The sequence below is a fragment of the Exophiala mesophila genome (genome assembly GCF_000836275.1).
Source record: "Exophiala mesophila strain CBS 40295 unplaced genomic scaffold supercont1.2, whole genome shotgun sequence".
NCBI classification, from domain to species: Eukaryota; Fungi; Ascomycota; class Eurotiomycetes; order Chaetothyriales; family Herpotrichiellaceae; genus Exophiala; species Exophiala mesophila.
The window spans coordinates 4,902,142-4,924,048 of NW_015622505.1; the positions used below are offsets into that span (position 1 = coordinate 4,902,142).

Sequence of the window (21,907 nt, forward strand, 5' to 3'; positions counted from 1 at the left end):
GATTTTGGACGACTCGGACCAGCCAGGTGATCCATTTTCTCCATCGGGCGAGCGAGGCCATCTCGAGACAAGTGGCCGGCGCTCGACAAGAGTAGGCTTGCATAGTCCACGCTACCAATCATCCGTGGGTCCCCTTCGCTGCCCTGTCGAAAGAGTGACATAAAGAAGCTCGTCTACCCTTCGGTAGTGTCGATCTTTTTCCTCTGGCCAGCTTGATATCATCCTCACCAACTTTCGATTGATTTCTCAATCAGCCATTCGTTTCAAGCTCTTTGTCTTTTTTTGAGGTCGTTGACCTTAGCCATTCGTTTAACCAACTAGTTAATACAACACCATCATGCAGTACCTTTCGGTCGTCCTGCCGCTGGCTGCCATGGTCAGCGGCGCCCTCGCCGCACCAGGCTCTGGACCCGTCCAGGATGCCTGCCTGGCTGCCGTCACTGGCAAAGCTGCTCTCGGAGACGCTGCCATCCGTGCCGCCCACTGCAAGAGCTTCCTCGCCACCACAGTGACCCCTCCCGCCATCACCGAGACCGTGACCATCACCGCCGCTGCTGGCAAGGATGGATGGAAGCGAGGTGTTTCCGTCACCGTGTGCCCCAACCAGGTCCCCAACTACGCCAGCGCTTGTGACGAGGCTCACTACACTAGTGCCTGCTCAGTCTTTGGCTACACCATCATCAAGACCACCACCATCGCTCCTACCACCACCACCAAGACGGTTTACGTCAAGCCCACTTCCGGCGCCACATGCCCAACAGCATCCATCGTGACCAAGACCATTACCGTCACTGCTGGTGCCACGACCGGCAAGCCAGCAACTACCACCACCGCAGCCCCCACTACCACCACTACAGCCACCAAGTGCAACGTGGCCAACGAGGCTGCCGCAAGCAAGCTCGTCGACAACTTCAAGATCCTCCTAGAGTACACCGACTACGTCCCCGCCAACGGCAGCTTCATCCCTGCTGGCCGTGGCTACAAGCGTGACGTTTCCGCTGCCACTTTGAACGACAACTTTGTCGATATTTCCGACTCGATCAACTTCATGGCTGGCTTCCCTGTGAGTGAAAAGTACATTCTGAATCGTCCGCTGTTTACTAATCGTCATTCTCCAGCTTGGCTCCGTCACCTTCGCTAGCAAGGCAGCCTTCGATTACGGCCAAGGAGTTCTCCAACCCGAGGTCAAGGTTGAGACATTGAACATGTGGTACACTTGCGACACGATAACCTGGAGATGGGTCATCAAGTCCACCAGATACCCCGTCATTGGTATCAACCAATTCATTGTTGGTGACGATGGCAAGTTCATCAAGAACTACGCCGAGTTCGACAACGGTGCCTGGCTCCAATCGTTCGGCCAACAGTGTGCGCTCCAGGAGGTCAAGGATTCAGGATCCAACGCCCTCAAGGCGCGTCAAATGTTCCACTAGAGGGTGTGAATTTCATATTGAGCGACCGACATGGTTCCAAGGAGAAGCGAAGGTCATCTGGACTTTGATACTGTTGGAACTGGGCATCTGCTCTGGAACAACTTGCATGCAGCATCGGACACAAGGGTTTTAGGGAAGAGGCTTCAATTCATTTCATGTATTGCATTTTGTTTTGGACATAACATCACGGGCACCGTTCAAAAGAATGATCAACGACTTTATTTGATACTTGATCGTTTCGCAACGCTTCTCAGATTTCTGATCATGACGTCTTCAAAAAGGGAGTGACGACCGAACATGATGGCAATCCTACACGTCATTTCAGATATCTGTCTCGTGGTGTTTTAGGAAGAATTCCAATGTATGCATTATACCGTGGGAATGATGATGATGGTGCTGCTGCTACAGCTTCTCCTTTCTCCAGATTCACTCAGTCCGTGGTTGCACACCATTGTTGCACACCATTGTTGCACGCGATGCGACGCACCGACATTGTGCATCTTGTTGTCTCATTTAAACTTTGGCCGATGCGTTGCTTAATTTCAACTTGCGATAGCTACACGAACCTGGGACCCGCCTGTTCGGGGACCACCGGCGTGGTTGACAGCTGTCGATTTTGACATCCGGTCCATTATCCGAATGCACGAGCATGACGAGGCCCTTTTAGCACGAGCGGTCCATGTTCTCATGTCAACATGTCCCAAGTGTCATTGAAACAAAGTTTCCAGGGTCAGCTGCCGTACAGCACTTAAACTGCGCTGGTGGCTGAATTCCTACAGGGTTCATTTCTCAGCCTTGTTATGCTTGTGCTCTCTTCTTCCTATGATTGCGCCCATAAACCAACACGCCATAGCAACCACACTTGGTCTCGAACGGCCGAATTCGGTTGTATCAAGCTTTGACATCACCGTGCGAAGCCCGATCGGGACAGGACCTTTTTCGATTTAGGGCAATGAAAATATTCTGGTAAGGCTGAGCACGTCACGTGCATTCCCGTTGAATGTGACGCCACCGACCCCTCTTCCAGGCGACGGATCAGAGATGAGGACTCGCTCTGATCATGAGTTATTCAATCAACCCATCGTTACTTGGCCTGCATATACAGAACACTAATCATTGCTCTAAAGGGCTACGAGCTCGGCCAACAAAGACTATAAACAACGATTCGAGGTTCCATTCGTCGGTAGTATTGGCCCGTGACAAGGCTCGCCTCTTCCCCCTTCTGCGAGTTGATTGACAACAAGACCTGCAAAGGCATCCTTGACCTACAAGAATCTAAAGTTCGATTATGGCGAACACATCGGCAACACAAACACCAAGAACAGACACCACACAATCTCCCGGATCAGCATACACGCAAGGCCACTCAGCGGGCGTAGTAGCCTCGCACGCGAGCCGGACGGTAGAGAATTCAGCGGCGTTCCTGACTCCGCATCTGCAGCCCGGCTACACGCTTGTCGACTTGGGATGCGGACCGGGGACAATCACGCAGGGATTCTGTGCCCTGGTACCACAGGGGCGGGTGATTGGCATCGACGCCTCGGAAGAGGTCATCTCCCAGGCGCGTAGCCGGGCGAGGGAAACAACAACGTCGTCATCAGCGACCCTTGAGTTCCAGGTTGGTGATATCACGTCACGGCTACCATTTGCCGATGAGTCCGTCGACGTCGTCTACACGCACCAGACACTGTGCCACATCCCAGACCCGGTGGCGGTGATCAAAGAAGCGTTCAGGGTGCTCAAGCCAGGAGGCCTGTTTGCGTCGCGCGAGTACGACCACATGACCTGGCATCCGTCTCTGCCAGGGCTGGTCGCCTACACCGAGTCAATGGACCGGGCCATTCGAAGCAGTGGGGCTCAAGGGTCCCAGTCTGGCCGCAACCTGCAGACTTGGGCATCCCAGGCAGGCTTTGATCGTGCCAAGATGCTGGTCGGCGCAGGTACGACGTGCCACGTTGGGTCGGAGGCCCAATGGTGGGCTGGCGTCAATATCGACCGATTGCAGACCGAGGTTGGTGCTGGATGGTTGACCAAAGGCATTGTTACGTCCCAGCAGGACATTGGCAGCATGATAGGGGATTTTCGTCGTTGGGCAGCAGATGACCGTGCCTGGTATGTCAATCTTCATGGTGAGATTGTGGCTCGTAAATAGGTAGAGCATTCTACGAGCTATACCAGGTCACGCTATTCTAGTGAAATCAATTTCACTTTCTTTCTTTTTTTGCAGTTTGAAGCGTTACGGTAAGAGTTATGGCTTGCTATCCTGGGTTTTGATACTATTCCAGCCACAATGATTAATAACTGCTCGATTATCCAGTGAAGAAAAGATATCTCTTTGCCAGAGCCTGCTTGTATCCGACAATAAGCGTTCGATGCAAGGTGGGTTCAAGTCGATGATATTCTCGGTTTAAGTGCTTGCATGGCATTATTGCTGAGATCAGGTCGTGGAACCTAAGGACGTACCTACATTTATTAGCCTGTTATTCAGCAATGCCTTTCTTGATTGGGACCCGAGGCGATACCTCAAGTCTGGAGAAGTTGCGGGGTTGAACACATCTCCCCAGACTTTGAGGCTGGATAGGGCACTAGAATTCTACAATGTCACCATATCGGATGCATCTCGCGAGATGGTGCTATTCTCAGAAGAAGATGTGAATCCTTCTCCCAGCTGTATTGGGCAATGGCAATGCGACCAAAAGCTAGATAGTCCTTCCGTTGAGGCTTATGGTAGCTTGTGTTGGACCACTTGGTTCTCGGGGACAAATTCCTCTCTCTGTCAGCAGAGGAAGCGACCCATAGCCGAAAACCATTATGCATAATAGGTAAGAAGTATGAGTACGAGCATCTACGACCACGACATATCCAATGATAGTGGGCCGACATTTTGATCGAGACGGGCCAGCTCCATGGTCATCCCAGGACATTTCAGAAGCTCGTATACAAGGGCCAAATCTTGCATACAATGTTGCATGGCATCCAATAATTGGTCAATGACCGGACAAAGACACTCCGCCCCAAGCGAGTCTGATCGAATGTCAGTCAGACACCAAGCATAAGGGGACGTTAGACTGAGCATATTTAGAACATTTTCATAGTTGCTAAGGCCTCAGCATTATACTTCTCATTGGATGAAGCCATGTTTCCCTCTTTCCATCCAGACTCTAGATTTTAACTAACGCATAAATAAAAACCCATGTTCCCATGCAAACATCAGATCCAGACCGACATTGGCTATACCTAGTCATCAGGCGGCATGATCGGTCAATACTCCAGGCCATTCCATAGCGGATTAGGCGTTCTGCCAACCGGCCAGGCGTACCTTGTACTCGCTACATGTTGATCAACCACAACCTACCTCCACATACGACATCCGACAGGTTAGTCCACTAATTTGCCTGACAAAGATTTAGTGTTGATGACGTGCCAGCAGCCTCGATGCTGTATGGCAAGTGAGAGCCTATATAAACGGCCACATTGTCCAAGGTAGCATGATCATGAACTGGAAATCCGGTTGACGGGCGACTACATCAGAGGACAAGGCCATTTGCTACCAATCCGAAAGTCTCCTTTGCCACAAGACATTATGTTTCCAAAGACACTACTTGCCACTGGCGCAGCCCTTATCAGCCTTGCGTTGTCTCAAGGCCCACCCACCGTTGACATTGCCATCACTCTAGAGACACCAGTGACAGGGGTGAGCACCAGCACTGACGGACGAATCTTTCTTTTGTATGCACGAGTAGATGGATCCGAAGGCCCACAGATTGTAGAATACAACATCGACGACAACTCGACCACAGCTATCCCGGACGACGAGTGGAATTCCTTTTCGGCAGACAAGGACCCCTCGACACATCTGATCAGAGCCAACGCCCAACGAATTGGACCTGATGGAGCGTTATGGCTTGTCGATGTCGGTTCACCAGGATTTGGAGAGCCGGTCATTCTTCCAGACGGGCCTAAGCTGGTCCAATTCAACTTGACAACCAACGAGGTACAGAGGGTATACCCTGTGGGTAATGCGACTCGAGTCAACAGTCTTCTGGACGATGTTCGCTTCAACCCTTTGTCCAACAAAGCCTATCTGACTGATGCTGGCTCCCCTGGCATCATCGTTCTGGACCTGGATTCCGGAGCTGCGGTACGAGTTCTTGGTAAGTTGCATCCAACGCATTTCCGGTTCGGTCCGTTGGGTTCGAGTTTAGAGCTAACTTACAACTTCATGTTCAGACAACGACATCTCAACGCGGAGAGATTTTCCCATCTCTGCCGAAGGGTCGATTGTACGATTCGACGGAAGTCCATTATACGTGTATGCGGACCACCACGAGGTCTCACCTGACGGCGAATATTATTACTTCCAGCCGTGCAATGGTGGCTTATCACGGATTGCCACCAAATGGATTGACCAGGCGTTCTACAATTCTTCACTCAACACCAACGAATTGCTGGGCGCCCACGTGGAACCATTTGCGCTGACACCTTCGACAGCTGGCACGGCGATCGACGCCGAGGGCAACATCTATCTGTCCGATACAGATCGGCTTCTGATTGAGAAGATTGCGCCCAACGGCACGCGCACCACCTTTGTCCAGGACGATCGCCTATTGTGGGTAGATGCCATGTGGATCGATGCGGCCGGCAAGCTATGGATGCCCGCGGCCCAGCTAAGTCGTGGCATTCCCTTCAATAACGGCACCAACAAGTTGGAACTGCCCATTCACATCTTCACCATTGATATCGGATTCGGTCCCAGTCCGATCGACCATGACTGATTGACCTTGGACCCAACCCTGGAGGCGGAGGAAATATGATCATGATTAGCCAAAATAAATAGAGACCATAAATAATTTATCCTAACTAATCTTCTCGTCGAGGGGACGAAAATTCCAGATTCACACAGAAAATCGATAGATATCATGTGACTGTGACACAAGATCTCTCTCTTCCAATTTCTCGATGTTAGACATATGGTCCGCTCCTTCTTGATCAAATCGCATCATGGTCTTTCATTCTCCCTCGGAAACCTCCACTCCGGAGTTGAAAGAATCCCCTGCTCAAATCTTGGCTTCTGCCTTCTTTCTGCCCCCGTTCATGATGGCGGCTTTGGCAGCCCATTCACTAAGCAACAACGGCAACTCCGTCTCGAGAACGAACACGCTAAGGCCGTCGGCCATAAGTTTCTCTGGAGTTAGGGATCTTTCACTAGCGTGCTTGAAATCGGGTTCGGTGGCACCTAGCAAAGAGAAAAGTGAGTAGGTGTGCTGGAGATTCAAGACTGGGGCTCCAGTTACGGCACACACTTACCATGTGTGACCATCGACCCATTCAGGCCGGCCATGAAAGGGCGGAACTGCCGTGCTGTATCGTGTTGCCCACCATTCAATCCGTGTTCCCGGTCCTGAGCAGTGATAATGGGCCCATAAAATTCATTCATGGTGTTACGATGGAAGTAGGGGAGCCAAAAGGTATCTTCCGCCACCTGCCAGCGAGGTGGGATGACGAGGAATTCGACTGCCGCGGAACCAGTGTCGCGGTTTGCTGGAGCACTCAAGACTGCGTACAGGCTGGGATCATGTTCATCGAACAACGCATTGCCCATGACGCAAAACCGACCGAGGTCGAACTTGTAGGGATAACAGGTGCCATGCCACGCGGCAACATCGAAAGCGGTATGAGACTGAGTGGTGGCCCAGAGACGCATGGCCTGGCGACTGATAATGGTGTAGTTCTTATCGGCGTCTTTGGGATCAAGGGGAGTGGGAGTCGGGATTGAGTCGATCAACTGGCCATCGTAGTGGGCGGTGGGGATCTGGAAGTCGCGGACATTGGCGAGACCTGTTGAACCAATGGCTCCAAGGTCGGGCAGTTGAAAATGCCCTTGATAGAGTTCGCAGATGTAGCCACGGCAGGTGGGTGAATCTGGAACCAGCGATACTCGATGTCGGATACCACGAGGGATAACGCAGATCTCATTCTGACGTACCAGGAGCTTGCCTAATTCAGTCTGAATATCGAGTGAGCCGGACTGGGGGATGATAAGAAGTTCGCCATCGAGAGAAGAAAAGGCTGTGTTGGGCGGCATGGATTGATTGATGGCAAAGACCCATATTGCGACACCGGTCTTGTTAAGGGGATCGCCGTTGCCGGCGAGTAGCCTTTGGGACAGCCAATCGGTGGCGGGGTCAAGGTCAGGTAAGGCTGGCCACATGTATGAGTCAGGAGAGATGAATGTGGGTCGCGAGGGGCTAGGTTGAGAGGTATATGGCGTGAAACCGTCATGGTCGAGCGACGAGGCTGTACGATACAGCCAAGTTTGAAGATTGCGATGCCGTGGTGCAGTGAATGATGTGCCACTGATTCTCTCGGTTCGAAGGCCGTACGGCGGCTTCTGGGGGGTATTGTTGACCAGAGGATTGGCTCCTGGAAAGGCTTCTGAGCTGAAACCTAGAGTCAGGTAGAAATTTGAGAAGAGGTAGAAGAAGACCTAACGAGTGATAGTTTCCAAGCCCTTCGAGATACATGTATTTCTCCTTGACAGCGAAGTCTGTAACTGGTGGAGCCATGATTGAGTGAGGTTGGAGTCAGCAATTGAAATGGCTAAGGGAAATCAAGGGGGATGGAGGTTGCACACAGTCATGTCGAGGATCAACATGTTGGGTTGTAGTATAAGTAGTAGTAAATGTTGAGGATGGTGGTAGTATGTAGTATGTAGTGGTAGCGGTAGCGGTAGCAATGGCTTAGCAAGTAGTGACTGCGATCGTGATTGCCATGTCATCCGATCATCTCCACAAACGCTCTTGCCTCCTGCAAGTGTCTTATTACGTTTTAACTTTCGTGAGGAAGGTGCGAAACTGGGACAGGGAAACTGCGGGGGAAGGAAAGAGCCATGGACCCTTGCATGCATGGCCGAGGGCCGTTGAATTCCCGTGGCTGCTCCACCTCCACATCCCCCCCCTCTTGAATCCCCTCTACATCTTAGAGTCTTCTGACAGCTTTGCATTTCTTGTTGATGGCTGACTCCGTACAGAACCAACTCTGTCCATCCGAGGTAAATCTGACTTCGAAGCGAACATGCTGACATGCCCTGGTTGACACTGCCCTGGCCAAGGAGTAAGATCTAAAGCACTCTCCGTCATCACTGTTCCCGTTGCCCTACACACCACCTTCTTTGATGAATTCAGCCCTACAATCATGTCGACCCCTGCCACCCAGATTATCTATCTGACCGTCGATCCGGACAAAGATCTTAAAGACACCGCTACAGAAGCAGGAAAATCATGGTCGCGGGCTTTGGATCTATTGCAACAACACATCGGCTTTCAGACGTTGTATTGGGGTCGATCGCCTGAGGATTGGTCCAAGGTCCAGTTGCATGTTGGTAAGTCGAGACCATGATTCCTTGGTATAGCTCTTGAGAACATGTCACTTGGACTATAGTGATGGAGCTTGTGTTCTCATGAGACTCCTTTGGTGGACTGGTCAATATATGCTGTTATGGTGCCATCTTTGGCTTGGCCTGATGAATCACGAACTGCCTTAAGCCCCTGTTGGTAGTTTAGACCAGCCCACAACTGACCGTCTCGTCCTTTCCTATATCCAAATTAGTCCGCGCCCATCTATCACAACACTATGACTTTGTCAATTCGTCAAGATATCCAGAGTTCCTAGCCGCTCTACCCACAACTCCAGTCAGCACGCCATCCAACCCGCCCCTGACCCGCCACACCCAGCTCCAAGCATTTACACCGTCAGCTCTTACTCGAGCCTTGTCTCCTTCAACCCCTGTCACAGGCAGCGCTATTTACATCTCTACCACCCCGACATGGCACGAAGGAGCTTGGCCACTGTGGACCCACGTTGTGCGCTATGTCGACGGATGTCTTGGATGTGTCGGTGGCAAAGTGCTCGAGAAGGTGGACGGATTCGACAATTGTTACATTGTCTACGTCGGCTGGGAATCGATCGAGAAACACGAACGATATCACCACACCAAGCATTTTGAGCAGAGGAGAGTGATCCTGGGCTTGGGCAATGCTGGCTACAGAGAGTACGGCCATATTAAGTTTGAGGGTCAGAGGGGGGAGATGGCAGATGACGCTGGGCATCGAGCTTTGGAGAGGCTGTGACCACGTGGAGACGACAAGCCGCCGGGGGAGATGTTGGTGTTTTTGAACACGACCAAGACAACTTCATAACCGGTTAATATCTTGTCATGTCCATACAAATTTGTGCATTATGGTTGGCAATATAACAACGTTACTCACGGCATATACAGCTGTACAAGAGTTGTGGTGCCGTCACCCTCCTTCATATTTCCCCTCTAATCAAGTTCCGGTACAGGAAGACCGTTGACGATCTTGACTCTACGGCCAAGCTTCTCGAGTGCCTTTGCACTGTTCTCGGAGCGGAGATCGAAACTGTTCTTTTCGGTGACGAGGACAAAGTCATATGTCATGAGGGCGCTGCCTTCTTTCACGCCATATTTGTCAGCGGTGGCCTTGTCCACCTTACCCAGCTCGACAATCAGGCTGTTCTTGACACCAAAGACAGCATCAGAGGACTCATATGGATCATTCTTGAGATATAGAGCTCTGTTGGACGTGAAAAAGCAGATATCAAAGTCAGCGTTTGAAAATGCAAAAGAAAATGACAGCAAGCGCCAAGCAAAAAGGGATGCACACAAGACAGGAGAAAAACGTACGTGATCAAATGGTCAAACCCTTCCTTCTCAAACATGAAATGCATATGAGCTGGACGCATGGGATGCCGCTGGAGATGGATCAACAGTTTTCCAACGGGTCCATCGTGAGGGATTGGATATGGGACTGGGACAATCGCCTTGAACCAGAAGATACCCTCATCGTCGGTCTTCATGACACAGCGACCGTCTGGTCCTGTGCGGTCCGCGTGCTGTACATCGTAATGGCCAGATGAGTCCGTCTCCCAGATGTCGACCTTGACTCCAGACACGGGCTTGCCGTCGACGTCCTTGACCGTGCACAGCACCAGCAGTGGCTCGCCGTTGGCGTCTTGTGACATCAAATCGCCGTGTGACATGTGCTCTGCTTCGTGCGTGTGGAACGGTCCCAGAACCGTTCCTTCGGTGCTGTTGGCCGGCTTTGGGTGGTCGATACTGTCAACCAGGAGCGATAGACCCAGGATATCTGAGAGTAGAATGAATTCCTGGTTTGAGAGAACTTCTTGTCAGTGGTGGTCCCGTTGGGAACAGATTTGCCCATGAAATATGCAGAAATATCCATCCACACCTCCCCTCTCAAGACAATAAACATACCTGTCGCACATCGGAGCATATCTGCCCCGTCGAAGTGAGGAATTGAATACCAGCCATCCATTCTTGAGTGCTCAGTCGCGTTTCCCGTGCAAAGTCATGTAAATGTACCACTAGTCGTTCTAGGATGTATTTAAAGCGGGCATCTGGGTTTTGAGAGTTGATAGCAATGACATTTTCGGTGATGTTATCAATTGTCAAATCCTTCAAAGCTGGGACAGTGACCTTGGAGGGGTCCATGGTGTACGGGTGAACGGCGAAATGTTAGGTCTGTGTGGTGGTAGCAGAGAAGATAGAGAGAAGATGTGGTCGTGGTAGGAAAATTACTAGGTAAGAATCAACAAGAAATCCAAATCATACAAGTAAATATGAAATAGGCGTGGCGTGTCGGATCGCAATATCTAATAAATAGTAAATCCTATCCCCCAGAACAGGGACTCCAAGAGGTGTGATGCGGGTTGGTTGATTCCGCAGAGACGAATCATGTGGGATGTGATACAAATCCTGGAGAGAATTTTCGGATGTGGGATTGTGATCGGACTAAATGATGGGGGACAGTGCTCTCGTTGATACATTAATACAGGACGACCGCGCACCGATCTGTGGGCATCATTTGACACTAAATACGACCCTGGAATTATGATTGATGCAATTCATACACCGGCAGTGACCGTGGCTTGACACTTTATTTTGTACATCATTTTTCATCTCATGACATGGCTCGAAAGCGATGATTCGATATCGGACTATGCAGGGGCTAAGCCATCGGAAGCTGCACCCAGAGTAACAAGTTAAAAGTGTCCAAGGACCTACTGTTAATATCGCCCAGGCACAGGACCCCGCCCAGAGAACAGGGTATCTAGGTGATCAATAGGTGATCGATCACCCAGTGTATGGGGTACCGAGAGGCATGAAGCACCTCTGGAATTACTAATGGCAGGCCTGTATCCTATAAGCGAAGTTATGCCTGAGAATGCCTCATTATGCCTCAATAATAGTCAAGTTCCAAGTAAAAGACCCCTCAAACCCCGCCCGGAAATAGCTACTAATCCCTAGTACCTCTGCTTGGCCGTCTCTTTATTCAGCAGCTGGTAGACAATCGTACCTTTGGGCCACCCTTCCGTGGAACTGTAGAAGTGGTACGAGGGAAATACCCCAGCCTTGGTCAGTTTACCCCCCAATGTTTTCCGTGGCTACCAAGCTGACAAAGATGTCTGGCCCTTGATGGAATCTGTTCCGCATGTGGTAAAGAGAGCATAGTAGTAATGCTTGTTCTTGTTTGAATCTCCATGCTGCGGTGTTATGATGCTGCGATGCTGCGATACTGTCATGCTCTACGCTCAACATCGTACGAGTACAGTAATACTCGTACATTGCATAGGTGCACGTGATGCCAACTACACAACCATGCCAACTGCGTCCATATGAATACACCAAAGAAGAACTCTTTTCTAGTACTTTTGATCCTGTGTGACCCATAGATCGCTGTACGCACCCCAGTCATCTCCTTCCTGAGCGGGTCTCATCGTCTCTCTTTTATCGCCTTTGCTCCATGGTCAACTCAAATGCAGTCAAGCTTTCTCAAAACTCATCTTGACATACCCCACCTCGTCCCCTTCCATCTCTGTCAATCACACATCTTACATGCGATGTCCGCTCTGAGACGCTGTTCGATAGACCCGCGCTGCAAGTGCCAGGAGTCTGTCACCCTCGTCATCATCTTCCTCCTCACCACCCCGTGCGGCTGGCGAATACTGTCCTCCATACAGTGTCGGCACAGTCGATGAGCGCCGCCCTGCTGCACCATGAGCTGTTTGCCCCAGTGGTGGTGGTCGGACGTCGAATTTGGCCGTCATTCCTAAGCCCAGAGCCGGCTCGCTTTTCCTGCCTGGTTGAGTCGCTTCAGCCCTGTTCTCCTTTGCAGCTTCTTCTACACGAGCACCTGCTTCAGCCGTTGGCCTCGGAGCCACTTCATGACGGTCAGAGACCACAATGGTCGAGTTCGCTGACAACGGCGGTGCCGGCTCCGGGTCCTGGCTAGGCCCGGACGCTGCCCTCTCCCGCTCCGGTGAAGCTGAATGTCTCGTGCTAATGCCCTGTAATTCATCCGCCTTGACCTCCTTCCAGGAGCATTTGGCATGTTTCTTGGTGCACCCCATACACGCCGTCAGATTCTTGAGACAGTCCATATGTAGTCTTCGACATCGATCACATGGGGGGATGACGCGGTCTCCTTTCCACATGTTATCCATTCTTCGCACCATTTCTGATTTGAAAGGGCCGCCGTCGTCCCTGTCCATGGGCGAGGGTTTCATCTGGGGCAACAGTGACACGGGAGTACTGGGGATAGCAACCGAGGGCGGGTTCTTGCCACCATCCACACCGCCTGCTAAGTCAGTAGACCGCGACCGTTGCTTCTCTGCCGAGTTCTGCTGCATGACACTCGTTCGAGTTGTCCCCAACGAGGACCGTCGGATGGTCTCTTCTGTCAAGCCTGCCTCGCGTTCAGCCGGTGTCAAGAACTTGTGCAGCATTTCACTTCTCACACTCGGTGAGGGCTCGTCGACGATTCTGCCATTGTGGTTGGCAAGGTTCTGGCTCAATGCATCTTCGACATTACCTCGATGTGTTTCACCTGTCGTGGTGGGCGCCGCTCTTGATTCTGGTTCATGTCCCGCTTGCCTCAAATTGACCGTCATAAAGCCAGCCGGAGGTGAGTGTGAAACCTCTATACTGCGCAAGGGCCTGGCGACATTGCCGTTGGTCTCGGCGGGAGAAAGAGGAGATGCTCGGACATCAGGAGGTTGCTTTTTCGCTTCCGCCTCATGCTCTCGTCGGGCCAAGATCGCGGTCCTCCGATTCTTCATCTTGTGAATCATTTGTCGAGCTCTGCCAGAAACTGAGAGGAAGGTTAGTCCAAGACAGTGTCACCAGACATGTGTTGTAAGGAATGACATACCTTGATCTGCAAGCTGAATAATTTGTCCGAGGTTTCGATCCAAAAGATCCATGACTGCCAGTTCCTTTTCCTCGTCCTCGGGAATGGGCTGTGGAGGGATGAGCTTTTGAGGCATTCCGCTGGCAATGAGGACATAATCTTCCTCCGAGACCTCCACTCGACATTGCTTGGTGTAGAACTGACAGACTCGAATTCCATTCCGCGTTCTTTCTAGGTTGAACTGCTTTGGGTTGTTCTGGGCAAATTCCACCACATCCAACCAACTAATAGTGGAGTCTTTTGCGTGGGACTTGAGGACTTTGGGAGGCCCGTCAAAAAGTCTCTCAAAGCGTTTGAGCAAGATAGGTCCCAGCGGACAAGCGCCGAGGTTTCCGGCCATGCTCTCATGACGCTGCAGGACACCATCATATTCGCCTAAGAGTCGAGCTAACTCTGGTAGCTTGTCGTTGGCGGTGACGAGGGGAATGGTCTCTTTTTGTTGTCGAGCGAGGTAGTTGATTTGTAGGTGATTGGTGGCAGTCCGGGGGACCTTGGCCAAGGGTAGAGGGGCATTGTCGGTGGGCGAACGAGGCCTCTTCAGAGAGGATGAATCAGATGTCATTGCGGGAGAAGTATCCATCATGAGGACATGGACGTGATGGGGTGGCAAGACAGGTAGGGAGCCCGAGGCGCTGGAGCTGCGCTCGGGCCGTTGGTGGTGGTGAGGTCAGGTGGGAAGCTGTCGTTGGGCCAGGCAAGCAAGGCGGAAGGTCAGGTGGAGGGGTGGACCGGTTCAGCTTCGTTACAGGCAAACCCGAGCGGGTAAAGCTGTGTCGAAGCTGCAGCGCCTGAAGCAGAAGTGCAGAAAATAAAGGAAGTGAAGATACAGTGGTAAGCGGGGTGGGTGTAAAGAAAAAGTGATTTGAAAGAGTGGTCAGATGGTATGGGAGGCGAGACCAGAAGTGAGAGGTTAGAGGTTAGAGGTGAGAAGAGGATTGGTAGGGCGAGGTGAGGTGAGGTGGTAGCGTGAGCAGGCACAGGAGGGTAACTAGTAGGTAAGGTACCCAGGAAGACAAAAAGGTAGACAAATGGATGGGATGGAAGCTATGCAGCTGGCGGGATGGAACAGGGCGCAGGTGCAGTCAGTGTGCGAGAGATGGAATCTGGAATGGTGGTTCAACACGACTGCCACTAAGTACCACACTCAATGCCGCTACTTCTGGCCAGGCCGCGAGCGAGGGGGGCGTGTCCTGTCGTGTCCTGTCGTATCCTATCCTGTCCTGTCTCGAGCCTGAGGATGAGCCTGAGGCTGCGGGTGCGGGAAGCCAGCGAGACCTCCGACAGAGCGGACCAAATCACTAGCCCGCGAGCTACTAGTATCGCAGCGTGTCAAACCTCCGCTAGAGCGAATGAAGAGAAGTTGAAGGGCAGGCGTGGGCAGGGCGAGGGAAGGCAAAAAGGGCACAGGAAAAGCCGAGAGGGACGACAAGGGTGTCGACTGGCCATTCACTCGTTCCATCTCCGATCGTGGCCTCCGACCACATTGACTCTTTTTGATGCCGTGGTGCGTGGTGCGTGGATGCTTGGATCCTGGCGCCGCGGAATGGGGTGGTGCGAGCAGGCGAGGGACAGGTCACGAGGTGGTGTTGGGCCTGTGGGCGTTGGGCGGTGGGTGGTGAGGAGAGGCGCGAGAAGCGCTTTGTCTACTCCCTTTCCCTCTCCTGCATCAAGAATCCAATCGAGTCGAGGAGAATTGAAGGTGGGAGGGGAGAGGGGAGAGGGGAGCTTGTAAGAGTGGGGATCCCACCCGCAGCCAACAAATCAATTGTCGCCCGTAGGAGTTTTGCGCCCCGCGCACCAACACCAGCTGGCAGTGAGGAGCGAGGGTTGAGGGTTGAGAATAATTGATGGTCGAGGGGACTCTCGGGGATGCTACTCCGTCAAGCCTCATTACCGCCCCTCGAACCGAAGAAGGGCTGTCGGCGCCTCGACCTCTCCTGGTGCGGACTGCCACACTCCCTGGATCGAGGAACCCTGGGAGCCATCTGCCTGGGTGTTTGGGGGCCGGGGAGTGGTGAGGCTTGAGCCACCACAACAGCAGCATCTTAACTGCTTTCAGCCTGTCTCCGGTCGCGGGCTTGATTGATCCAATCCCACGCAGCTTGGGGCGGTGGTGGATCGCGGAAGCGGGAGGAATGGTTTTTTTCGTTGCTTTGACCTGAGGCTTCCGAGTGGGAGGATTCATTTCAGTAGTTGACAATAATTATGCCCCTGTGGCCCCTACCCTTGTTATGATTATGCTATGGGCTATCCTGCGCCGACCATGTCATTACTTAACAACAAGAGGCTGCTCCGACCTACAGTATGCTTAGGACACAGGTGGTTTTCTCCCACTCGCGGTTGGTTGGTGGCGTAAAGTCGCGAGGAACGGGGACTACAGTATGTTAGGCGGCTAACTTCTGGTGAGGGGGGCGGGGTTTAGAATCTCGGGCCCTCGGGCCCAACTCACGGCCTACGCTACCTAAGGCAAACGGAAACGACCAGATGCACTTGTTGGTCATTCAAAGCTAAAATGCCCCGAGTTACGCGGCCACAGCCAAAGATAAACTTGAGGTAATTGACCCAAGACACTGAAATCTGATGGGATGGTGGGACCATGGACAAATCCTACCTGGACCATGCCTCAAACCCCATGATCGAATAATTGTCTCTCCAAACATCAAACGGCTTGATCTGCAGAGCTACACGAGCTCTCCGCTTCCCTTGGACCTTGGCCGTGCGTGCCTACCTGGTGACCAAATATGCCAGGACATGATATGCATAAAGCTACCTAGGTATGTAGCCCAATCTGGTAGAAAGCGGCAGGGCTGCACACTCCCGGCGTAATGCATTGAAGCGGGAAGATGAAACAGAAAGGCCTAAGCCCTTGGCCTACCACCTGCTCACGTTTCGAAGTGGGAGAAAGTGCCTGCAATGCCGGCCGTTCCGCGGCCGCTCTTTCCCTGCTTGTTGTAGATCGTAGCTTCTGTTTTACATGGTGGCGTGACGAACCAAAACTTGCCCACGTTGGGGAAGCTGCAGTATTATGGTCAAGGCATAGTGAACAACAACAGCGGCAGCAGCAGTAGCAGTTTAGTTAATAACCGTTTCAACCCAGCAAATGATCCCTACAACAGCTTCCGGACCAAGTAAATTTCCAGAATTGCTACCATGCCCAATCCGCCGATCACCAACTCGGCTGAATATCCCAAGAAGTAGCCGTGAGCACAACAGAATCATTCGTGCGCCCAGAGAGTTGTCGCGGTTGTGTCTCCTCCAGATTCCCAGTCGCGCTCCGCCCAATCACTTTTCGCCACTGACGAAACAATCCCCGGGCGGAACTCGATAAAGTCAACCCCCAGGGCTTCTGTTGCTGGGTACATGCCTACGCCCAACCTTGGATGTCACCCTCTCCCTACTTGTCAATGTTAGCCACATGACTTGGATCTCCCCTAGCTTGTCGTAAATCCACCCTTGCACATACTTGGGCTTGACAACACAACCTTGCTGACTATTGACCTATCTCCATCTACTCCATGTAAATAATCACCGCATTGCCCTAGGCGGAAGAGGAAACGAGCCCCGAATTCTGATTGGCCCGTTCCCCCTCCCACCCCCCTAAACCTTTTTAAGAAATATTGGTTTTTCACCTGGTGCCAGCGCTTGCCCTGGCTCGGCTACCAAACACTTGAATTTCGCGTCCAATCGCTCAACACCCACACGTCAACCAAACCCATACGGAGTGATTCAGAGATCCACCTTGTAATGTCCGAACGTGGTCATTTCCGGGGCGGAGGACGAGGGGGAGGAGGTGGTGGTCATGGCGGAAACCGTGGAGGACGGGGCGGAGGTCGAGGTGGCGGTGGTTCTGGTGGCGCCCAGCAAGGCAACCAAGCTCATGAGAAACCTAAGAAGGAAAACATTCTCGATCTGACAAAGTACATTGACAAGCAGATCAATGTCAAGTTCAACGGCGGCAGGGAGAGTGAGTGTTGAGCCCCTAGCCCATTCCCCGATCCTCCCCTGCCCAAGCAAAAGGTGGACATACTAACCGTTTTCTCTCTGTGTGATAGTCGTTGGTGTACTGAAAGGCTACGATCAATTGATGAATCTTGTTCTCGACGACGTCAAGGAAACATTACGAGGTAAGCCCTGGCATAAGTCGATGACTCAACCAACCCTGGGATAAGAACCTCACACTAATATGACCGATCTTTCCCCAACAATAGACGACGATGGCAACGAAACCACACGATCTCTTGGTTTGATTGTCGCCCGAGGCACATTGCTTGTCTTGATCTCACCGTTGGACGGAAGCGAAGAAATTGAGAACCCGTTCCAGCAACAAACCGAGGAATGAAGGATGAGAATTCAATAAATCCGCCTTCCCAACCCAAGTAAAGCTCAAATCAATCAAGCAACCGCACTGGACTTCAGACTCCTCGACACATAGTGCGATGGTGTGTCTTCATGGCTGAGGAAGTAAAGGATCGATCGTCGAGCTACAGTTTGCCTTCTTTATAGAGGCCTGTGACCTTGACCAAGAAAGCCAAAGTCCTTGACTAATGGTAGATTTCCTCGGCGCTAGAGCAAACAAAACTGTGTCAACTCAACCAGTGTCCCGAGTAGCTAGCAAATGCCCGCGGAATGTCCTCTGATTGTCTCTTCAGTGCGCGGCCATCGACAAAGACTAGATAGTATGCGGGAAGACATCTGGAGCAGCCATCAAATACAAATTCAAAGATTGGGTCTCAATCATTGATTCACATATATGACGAGTTATCCTGTCTGCATTCTGCGTGTTTGCTTTGCTGCGCCTCACACCATACACACAACACGGGCAGCTTTATATCATCTCATGTCCTCTCGATCTGTTTGATCAACATGTCGTTGTTGGACCTGCCACTTTATTCCCTCACCTCAATACACAATGTCATGCCATCTGTCCCAACATGTGGTGCCCGTCCCATTCACTTGGCCAAATAGCAATTGCTTCTCGGCCGGTCGTGTCCAACGACCCCCTCTTCTGGCTCCCAACCAACCATCCTTGAATCCTGGCTGTGCATGTTGCAGATGCCAGCCGCCCACTGTTGACATCACCCCCAAATTTTCAACTGCTCGATGGTGCCTCTCCCCTCCCCTTACATCGGCCCTTCCGTGTCTCGATCACTGGACCTTGATATCCCCACTTAAGACGTCTATCTCAATTGAGGCTGACCCTTAGTCAACTCTGCAAAAGCGTTTTCAATGCCCTTTTTCACCTCTGCAAAGCTTACCACGAAGCAGCTCTGCTCATCACGACTGATCAGCGTCATTTTTTCGTGGGATCCTGCATCTAGCTTGTTCAAGCAATTCAAGACATGCGCAAGATCCACCACCGGACGATTCTGTGCGTCCACTTGGTGGAACACATAATCACGGAACAGTTTGATGAAATACCGCTCCCCATTTTCCGACCAGGCCCGGTCGTGCTCATATTCCGTTCGTTCTGTGACAAAGTTGATCTTGGCCATCAACCGTACCAGTCGCGCATTCTCCACTTCTCGAGCCAGGTCAGTGTAAAGGGCGTCGTCATTGTGAAGTGCTGCGTTAAACGATGTAACCATCTGGTTTGCGATCAAGGTCACGAATTGATCGATCGTTTTGTCCTGGTTTTGTATGGCTGAATAGAGCCACATCACGGCATTTTGCAGTTCGGGTTTGTAGTACCGATTGAAAAGGTCCATACTGCGGGCAAAATTCTGGCCCAGATCCGATGTCCCACTACCAATTGAAAGAATGACCAGGCCAAAGTTGGCCAGATCTTGTCGTTGAAGCTGGGGAATCGACACGCCGCTCTCAAATTGGACAACGTCTAATATACTGCAGCCATTGAGTCGAATACGGTTCTTGCCTGTCACCAGAATCTTCGAAGCATCCACCACGCGAGCAGCCAACCCAGCGGCATGGATTGTTTTCAATGCCGATGTAATTTGAACAATGTAGTTCCAGAGAAGAGTTTCGGTAACCGGCTCTTTGGTGTTGCGCGTCGAGCGAGACCAGTTCTGCCCTAGATGGTGGTGTTCAAGCAATGTTTTGGAGAGCGGGTGGTAGTCTGTTGCAATGAAAAGAGAACTGTCTCCGAATCCACGATTAGTGAAGACGTCGACCACTCGGACAATGCTGGCATTGCTGATTTGTTTCCAGGCCTGGCCGGCTCTAATGGCCATCTCATTCGTTAACCTGAAGCCTACGTTTGGGGTCAGTCGCCTTCAACCCCAGTCCGTGAATACCAAATAAATACCTTCAATCCGCCGCAGCGCGAAAAAGTGACCGTTGGCACTGGATTGTGCTTTGTAGACCCATGAAGTATACCCACCAAAGATGGTGGAGCCTTTGTGGTTTGTATCGAGTGGGACTAGAGAATGGTAGGATTCAATGTGATTCGGAAGTTGAGAATCTGGAAGCGTTAGTCGAGGTTGTCGAGTCTTAGAAGAGTCAATTTACTAGGTAAAGTCTGCAAGGCCGCGGCAGACTTCTTTTGAATATCCTCGCGGAGAGTGTTAGGAATGAAGAGGTCGTGTGCAGTGCGTTGGTATGGTGTGAGATTGGAGTTGAAATGCCCGATGGGGGCATAGTTATGGTATTGCACCTGTGATGATTAGCACGTTGCGTTGCTGGAACCCCATGCCATGGAAAAGACAAACCGGCTGCTGGAAGGATGACGCTTGGTAGAATCCCTGACCATTCATGTTATGTTCAAGATAGGGATTAGCGGCATGGGTTGATTGAAAGGAGTCAAACTGTTGCGGAATGGAAACATCGCTTTCGGACCCCTGCTCTCGCCACATTAGCCACGGTACAACTTTGGAGGACACATGAGATCCCGGGCTTACCAAAGATGACTCCTGTTGTTGCCTAGGTACAAACTCTTGTAGGTCAGACAAAACCCAGTCAGGGGTTCTAGTGTCTTGACGGAGTGGAGTGGTATTCGAAGGACCTGGGAACCTGAATGAGTCGATGAGGTGGAAAAGGCTGAGAAGATGTTCTCACGAGTGATGATGGCCTTGGGCATGAACGGAGCAGCACTGGCAGCCTTTGGTGATATTCCGGCAGGCTTCTTGACCGTAACAGCGTTGGAATCGTTAGGCGAGAGGAAAGAGGGAGTAAAGCTAGGGGAGTCGACGTTCAACATCTTCTTTGCTTGGCTTTGGGACGTTAGAATAAGTCGGAAAACGTCCAGGGCTGGGACAAAGCACGTACGCATCCGTTTGGCTGGTATCTGAGGTAGAACCTGGTATTGAATGGCTAAAAGCGCAGCCTGTTTTCTATCAGCTTCTGACCAAAACTTGTTGGGTCTGAACAAATCGTACCCTTGTCTTCGTAACGGCATTTCCCATAAATAGTAACGTTGCGACAGAGGGTATCCTTTGTGTTCTCTGGGCACATCAACCAGCGGATGTCAGTCTCTGGACATGGCAAGTGTTCTCTATCACATCACCCAACAAGAGCAAAGGATATCCACCTACCTCGACCTTTGAACCTCGGGGACGACGAAGAATTCGTGGGGTTGTCGACGTTATTATTCTTTATCGTAGCGGCCATTATCGACTTTTAATTGGTTTTATACTTGACATGTGGCTCCATGGGAGACAGGTGGACTCTACCGTCGAGTGTGGATTTTAGGACATGGTTTCGAGTCATCGAGGTGCGAGAGGGATGGACAAGGATAGTAGGACGTGTGAGGTTCGCGCAAGTGGTGACCGTGTTGGATGTTCCTACGCAGACTGGGTCGCAGAAGGCTGACAGAACGGGACAATTGCGCAAGGTGAGAAGATGTATCCAAGAAGAGGAGGAAAGAAGAGCAAGAACTTGTAATGCGCCAGCCACCCAAACAAGGAGAAAGATGATGAGCAGGGTGCGACGTCGGTCAGAGTAAAAGGCAGGTCAAGAGGTGAGGTCGAAGGTTGGATGAATCTTGACAGTGACATCGACCAGTCGACAAGCACCAGCCATAGTCTCCAGGAATAGGTGATAATTGGGTGGGGGTGGCCTAGAGTTAGTACAAGAGATAAGTAAATAATTAGGGTTGGCCGTGGCCCTTGGGGAAGCTGATGGGTGACCATGTGGGCCTAATAGGTGCTACTAGAACACCAAGAACACCCAAAACTACCTGAGGTATGAGGTAGGGGGCATTAAAGGTAGGTACGTACCTTAGGTGGTAGG

At 51.6% G+C, this 21,907-nt stretch overlaps 8 protein-coding genes across 8 annotated transcripts; 4 read left to right on the forward strand and 4 right to left on the reverse strand.

Annotated features, from left to right (window-relative positions):
* The first annotated feature begins 211 nt into the window (after positions 1-211).
* On the forward strand, positions 212-2,005 carry PV10_03499 (uncharacterized protein). The gene is made up of 2 exons (XM_016367954.1): positions 212-1,063; positions 1,119-2,005. The coding sequence occupies exons 1-2, from the start codon at positions 338-340 to the stop codon at positions 1,431-1,433; spliced, it is 1,041 nt and encodes a 346-aa protein (XP_016227472.1). The 5' UTR covers positions 212-337; the 3' UTR covers positions 1,434-2,005.
* Positions 2,006-2,121: 116 nt separating this feature from the next.
* Positions 2,122-3,732, forward strand: PV10_03500 (uncharacterized protein). The gene is made up of 2 exons (XM_016367955.1): positions 2,122-2,399; positions 2,561-3,732. The coding sequence occupies exon 2, from the start codon at positions 2,722-2,724 to the stop codon at positions 3,583-3,585; it is 864 nt and encodes a 287-aa protein (XP_016227473.1). The 5' UTR covers positions 2,122-2,399; positions 2,561-2,721; the 3' UTR covers positions 3,586-3,732.
* Positions 3,733-6,312: 2,580 nt separating this feature from the next.
* On the reverse strand, positions 6,313-7,999 carry PV10_03501 (homogentisate 1,2-dioxygenase; the record flags this gene model as incomplete). Its single annotated transcript, XM_016367956.1, has 3 exons — positions 6,313-6,669; positions 6,741-7,873; positions 7,926-7,999. 3 exons carry the CDS (start codon positions 7,997-7,999, stop codon positions 6,491-6,493), a joined length of 1,386 nt encoding a protein of 461 aa, XP_016227474.1. The 3' UTR covers positions 6,313-6,490.
* Positions 8,000-8,627: 628 nt separating this feature from the next.
* On the forward strand, positions 8,628-9,562 carry PV10_03502 (uncharacterized protein; the record flags this gene model as incomplete). Its single annotated transcript, XM_016367957.1, has 2 exons — positions 8,628-8,814; positions 9,042-9,562. 2 exons carry the CDS (start codon positions 8,628-8,630, stop codon positions 9,560-9,562), a joined length of 708 nt encoding a protein of 235 aa, XP_016227475.1.
* Positions 9,549-11,292, reverse strand: PV10_03503 (uncharacterized protein). The gene is made up of 3 exons (XM_016367958.1): positions 10,729-11,292; positions 10,138-10,619; positions 9,549-10,027 (listed from the first exon to the last, which is right to left on the reverse strand). The coding sequence occupies exons 1-3, from the start codon at positions 10,963-10,965 to the stop codon at positions 9,757-9,759; spliced, it is 990 nt and encodes a 329-aa protein (XP_016227476.1). The 5' UTR covers positions 10,966-11,292; the 3' UTR covers positions 9,549-9,756.
* A 678-nt stretch (positions 11,293-11,970) lies between these two features.
* PV10_03504 (uncharacterized protein) lies at positions 11,971-15,712 on the reverse strand. The gene is made up of 2 exons (XM_016367959.1): positions 13,685-15,712; positions 11,971-13,624 (listed from the first exon to the last, which is right to left on the reverse strand). Exons 1-2 carry the CDS (start codon positions 14,304-14,306, stop codon positions 12,366-12,368), a joined length of 1,881 nt encoding a protein of 626 aa, XP_016227477.1. The 5' UTR covers positions 14,307-15,712; the 3' UTR covers positions 11,971-12,365.
* Positions 15,713-16,864: 1,152 nt separating this feature from the next.
* Positions 16,865-18,470, forward strand: PV10_03505 (uncharacterized protein). Its single transcript, XM_016367960.1, has 3 exons — positions 16,865-17,687; positions 17,776-17,847; positions 17,932-18,470. Exons 1-3 carry the CDS (start codon positions 17,468-17,470, stop codon positions 18,060-18,062), a joined length of 423 nt encoding a protein of 140 aa, XP_016227478.1. The 5' UTR covers positions 16,865-17,467; the 3' UTR covers positions 18,063-18,470.
* PV10_03506 (uncharacterized protein) lies at positions 18,452-21,645 on the reverse strand. Its single transcript, XM_016367961.1, has 9 exons — positions 21,211-21,645; positions 21,055-21,120; positions 20,945-21,002; positions 20,735-20,889; positions 20,578-20,681; positions 20,389-20,517; positions 20,189-20,333; positions 19,986-20,141; positions 18,452-19,931 (listed from the first exon to the last, which is right to left on the reverse strand). The coding sequence occupies exons 1-9, from the start codon at positions 21,284-21,286 to the stop codon at positions 18,901-18,903; spliced, it is 1,920 nt and encodes a 639-aa protein (XP_016227479.1). The 5' UTR covers positions 21,287-21,645; the 3' UTR covers positions 18,452-18,900.
* Between the last annotated feature and the right edge of the window lie 262 nt (positions 21,646-21,907).